The sequence below is a fragment of the Ricinus communis genome, chromosome 4 (assembly GCF_019578655.1).
Source record: "Ricinus communis isolate WT05 ecotype wild-type chromosome 4, ASM1957865v1, whole genome shotgun sequence".
Lineage (NCBI taxonomy): Eukaryota > Viridiplantae > Streptophyta > Magnoliopsida > Malpighiales > Euphorbiaceae > Ricinus > Ricinus communis.
Window position 1 is genome coordinate 21,618,346 of NC_063259.1, and position 5,083 is coordinate 21,623,428.

General features: G+C 30.7%; 1 protein-coding gene across 2 annotated transcripts; it reads right to left on the minus strand.

Annotated features, from left to right (window-relative positions):
- Nucleotides 1–419: 419 nt before the first annotated feature.
- Nucleotides 420–2,666, minus strand: LOC8265537 (cationic amino acid transporter 1). Of its 2 annotated transcripts, none has more exons than XM_048372675.1 (2): nt 2,470–2,666; nt 420–2,384 (listed from the first exon to the last, which is right to left on the minus strand). In XM_048372675.1, the coding sequence occupies exon 2, from the start codon at nt 2,375–2,377 to the stop codon at nt 590–592; it is 1,788 nt and encodes a 595-aa protein (XP_048228632.1). In that variant the 5' UTR covers nt 2,378–2,384; nt 2,470–2,666; the 3' UTR covers nt 420–589. The 2 variants fall into 2 exon arrangements, with proteins under 2 accessions (XP_048228632.1, XP_025013860.2); XM_025158092.2 differs by lacking the exon at nt 2,470–2,666 and having other exon boundaries at nt 420–646; nt 677–2,452.
- Between the last annotated feature and the right edge of the window lie 2,417 nt (nt 2,667–5,083).

Here is a 5,083-nt window from a genome sequence, read left to right on the forward strand (position 1 = left end):
TCTATGTTTCAGTGGTTGCTTGAATACTGGGGTCATTTGGGAAGTTTTAGGTTGGTTTCCAAAGGCTTGCGCATTTCTTTTTGTGAGCAAACTGTTTAGCTTAAGGCTTCTGATAATTATGATATCCTATCATTATAAAGTTTATTTTTTAATTATAGACAACCAATAAATATTAGTTTAATTAGAAATTGCTAGATTCTTTTTTGAATTCTAACAAAGATGAGTTTAGTATTAGATATTCTTTTACTGTTAAATAATCTCTTTATATTCAAAATGATAATATTTTATATTTTTTAATGCTGATTTAGTCCTTTTATCTTTTATTATTATGGCTAGACTTTTAGCTATATTAATAAATTGTCTGATAATTTTTTTCAGTGACTGGAATTGAAATTAATGTCAAAGTAATGTTTCTAAAATCAAAAAGTTGAAAGCTACATACTAGATTTCTTTTTAAAAAATGATGAAAGTATATACTAGATTTAGAAACAAGATGAAAAGGATGAAACAATAAAGGAAACCTGCACACAAGAAAAAAAATATTAAACCAAAATGTATTTTTTGTTTCTAGCTTCTTCACTTGGTAGATTTATCCTGTACTAATCCCTGCTTCAATTTTGGTCGCTGCATCGACTCTTCTTTCCATCTCCTTTGCTGCATCGACTCTTCTTTCCATCTCCTTTGCTGCATCATATGAAGCATGCAGCGCCACGAACAGGTAATAGAAGAGCAGTAACACTGTCCAGATTGAAAATCTAATGAATGATGCTCCATCAATGGATCCCATGATGAAAACGTTCACAGCAATGGAAGCAGATGGCAGCCATGGCACTAGTGGCGTTCCCCACAGTTTGGGTTTCCTTGCTTGCTTCAATGTCAGCTGCAGCCCGAGGGTGGAGAAAAACCAAACGGGTACAGTTATTACGTAACCAATCCACCCATCTGTTAATGCCCAGTAAGCTGAGGAGCCAACTGAGGATCCTATGATCAGCACTAACAATCCGATGAGCTTCTTTCTGTTGGAATCCGATGTCTCATTAGCAACATAGTATCGCCTCACTAACAGTGCAAGAGCTACAAGAGTGAAGATGAAAAGGGTGGAGATGGAGAGAAGGTTTGACAGAACATCAAGGCTGGTGAAGAAAGCAACACAGGAGTTTGCAATTGTCATGACGACTGTGGCATTCACAGGGGTGCCGGTTTTTCCACTGACGGCAGCAAGTATGGGAGGTGCCATGTGGGTTCGGCCGATGTGAGTGAAGTACCGAGATTGGCCGATGACATTGGCTAGTAAAACTGTTGTCATCCCTTTCAGTGAACCCAAGGCGACAATGTATTTTGCCCAGTTCATCCCCGCAGCTTGAAATGCCATTGTGAATGGCGCATCGGCATCAATTTGGGTGTAAGGCTGCATCAGGCTCAGTGTTGCTGCAAGAAGGCCATACACTAAAACAATAACTGACATGGAGCCAATGAGCCCTATTGGGATATCTCGACCTGGGTTCTTAATCTCCTCACCTAAAGTTGCCACTCCATCAAATCCTACATAAGCGAAGAAAAGCATCGATGAAGCCTTCAGGATTCCGCGGACACCAAAAGGAGCGAAGGGTGCATAATTGGCAGGGTTCGCCTTGGTAAGGCCAGCGATGAGGATGAATGCCAAGACAAAAATGTGAATGACTGTAGTAATTGAATTAAATCTGGAGGACCCTTTTATGCTCCAGCATGCTCCAACACAGACAAGGAATGATACCACAACAGCAATAGGATCTAAATAGTTGAAGTTTTCTGCAAGAGATGCGGCATGTATGCGGAAACTGTTGGGGTCATGGTTGCAGAGGGTGGCAAAATACGAAGTCCAGGACCGAGACACAGCAGCACCAGAAACAATGTACTCGAACAAAATATTCCCAGCAGCTATGTAAGCTACAAAATCACCAAGCTCCACCCTGAGATAAGAAAATGACCCTCCTGCTACAGGTAATTCAGTAGCAAATTCACTGTAGCACAGAACTGATAGCATGGCAGATATACCTGACACCAAGTATGAAATTATAACTGCAGGGCCAGCATCGTTCCTAGCAGCTTCACCTGTCAGGACAAACACTCCTGCACCCAGAATAGATCCTATCCCGAAACAAAAAATATCCCACCAGTTCAGAGTTTTCCTCATCTCATTCTCGCTGCAAGCACGCATTTCCTGAAGCTCAATGCTATCCGATGATCGTGCCAGGAACCGGTCCTTGAGCCGTGCTTTTGTGCTAGATAATGCCTTAACATAGCTATCCCAGCTCTGGAATGACTCTTCTGGCAAGAAATCTTCTTTGCTGCAGTAACATCCTCTCTTCTTGAGCCCACTGCCATCACCGGTGGCCATAGTTTCCCTGCAAAGAATTAAACAAAATGATGCTTAAACCACAAAGTGAAAAAACTGGTTGTAAAACTGCCGAGTAAACAATAGAAGAATACCCTAAAGAATGTAAAAAGAAGATTGATTGTAGATCATGAAAAGCCAAACAAGCCTATGAAATTCCAATATAGAGATTTTCTTTTTTATTCACTCGAGGAATCCAAAAAGCAGGTCTGACCCTGAAAGCGCAAAATATGGGATTCAAATTTGACTATGGAATACTTAGTACCAATCCTGTAAAGTTTCAGAAAACAAATAAAAAAATAACCAATCCTGTAACAATATTTTGTTAGTGGTTAAGTTTCCAACTCCCCACTATCTATCTCCCCATTATGTTTTTTACTCTAATTATTATTATTATTTTTTTAATCTTTCACAAGGCTAGGGCAGCTTCCACCAAGTACGAAGAAGAGAAAATAATTCGAGTGCCTGACAATATATAATACAAGAGAAAAATAAAAGAATGAGGAATTGTAACCTTTAGTACGAGAGAAAGGAATTTGAGAGAATGACTGTATTTTATTGTATAGTCCATAATGAGTTGGAAAAGAGGAATTCTATCAATACTCTTCCCTGAATAGTGTTTTAGATAATTGCTTTCTTATTGATTTTTATTTTATCTAAATTTTTAACCTAATAATTTGAGATTTTGTTAGAGTACTGTTGTGGCATTTCATCGTTTTAAGTCTATTTTTTAATTATAAATAATTAATCACTATTATTTTAAATAATTTATTAATTTTATACGTCATTTTACTAATTTATACAAATCAATCTTATATAAGTGAATTTCATAATTTTCAGATATCACTACTTAAATTTAAAAAATAAATAACAAATTTTAATAAATAAAAATAACATATTTGGTTGATCAATAGCTAATATATATATATAATTGATTTATCTAGTATTTGATTATATTAATAAATTATTAAAGTTAAAATAATATTAATTTTTATAAGTTTATATAGTACTGTATATGCCCATGGTACATTAGAATGACTCAGTACTTTGTTACCTATTTAATAAGTTAAACTAATATTATATTTTCTTTTTGATAAATAAAAATAAAATAAAATTATTTACTAGCAGTTAATTTTAAAAATATTTTATTATATAAATAACAATATTTTTATTTTAATAATTTTAAATAGTTTTATTTTTACATAAATAATTATAAAAAATAAAATTATTAAAAATAAAAATATTTGTATTCACGTAATAAATTATTTTTAAAAATTAAAATTAAAATAATGAAATTTAAGTTATAATATATTTTGTATGGGAAAGAGATTTACCTTTTTTGTAAGTAAATGAATTTATTTTATTTTTATTTATAAAAAATTTAAAATTAGTTTAACCTGTTAAATATGTAACAAGTTATTAGGTTAAAAAAGTTTGATAAAATAAATGAATAAGGGAGCAATTGTTTAAGAAAGTGTTCCAACGAGAGTATTGCTAGCATTCATTAAAAATAACAGAGTGAAAGCAATTTAAAGATTTGCTTTGATTAGAAAACTAATGAAGAAAATGTTTTTGTAAGAGGATAAATGCAATAAAAAGTACTAGTGGTCTTAAAAGGTTGAGTATTGTGAGTATTGCAATTACACTTGAATTGTATCATATTTATGGGTTTTACTAGACTATTATTGCAGTATTCCATTATTATAAATATTTTTAATTTTTAAATAATTTATAAGTATGATTTTAAATAATTATAATTGTTATATGTATTCTTTTATTAATTAAACTGTTAATAAATTGATATATAATTTTTAATTATTTATACGAGTTAAATTATGTAGATGAATCTCACAATTGTAAAGTATTATCGATTAATTTTAAAAATAAATAAAAAATTTTTATAAATAAAAATAATATATTTGATTGATCAATAATTAAATACTATATATAACCGATTAATTTAATATTTAATTATTTTTATAATTATAAAAATTAAAATAAAATTAATTTTTATATGATAAAATACAGTTATGATATATTAGAATGATTCCATATTTATAGGTCCAATAACTAAAAAGAAATTGTAAGTTACATTGGATCTTTGAATTGTAGACTTGAAGTCGGACACGTAATTGAAGTAATTACTATCCATTAAAGAAACATAATTGGATCTTTGAATTGTTAGACTTGAAGTCGGACAAGTAATTGAACTGATTACTAAACATTAAAATTGTCATAAACCCAATTAAAAAAATCAATATTAAAACTTAAATTAACAGTAAAAGACATTTGCCTTTTTTCATTTTATTGCTATCCCAATACATGAAATTGATTTAAGATAATTACTCAGTATATTCTAAATAATTTAAATTTTATGAGATTTATTATAAACACACCTTTTAAAAAATAATTTCTTATCCTAAAAATAGTATATTAATATTTTATGTCTAATACTAAATTTTATGATGACTTTAGTTAATATTTTAATTAATAAATTATTGTTATATATTCCTACTCAAATTGTTTATCATAATTGGTATAAATTTATACAATGACTAAATTTCAAGTTGGCACTGCTTTTGCTGGTTCTATTCCACAGCTCATTTGAAGTCTTTAATTGTTTATGAGGCTGTGTCCTCCTAGTTTTCTTTAATGAAGTTCTTATTCTCAAAAGAAAAGAAGAATAGATTTCAAGTTAATTAGATTTTG

Excerpts from the sequence above, each read along its gene's own strand:
- LOC8265537 (XM_048372675.1), bottom strand. The coding sequence starts at position 2,377 with ATGGCCACCGGTGATGGCAGTGGGCTCAAGAAGAGAGGATGTTACTGC.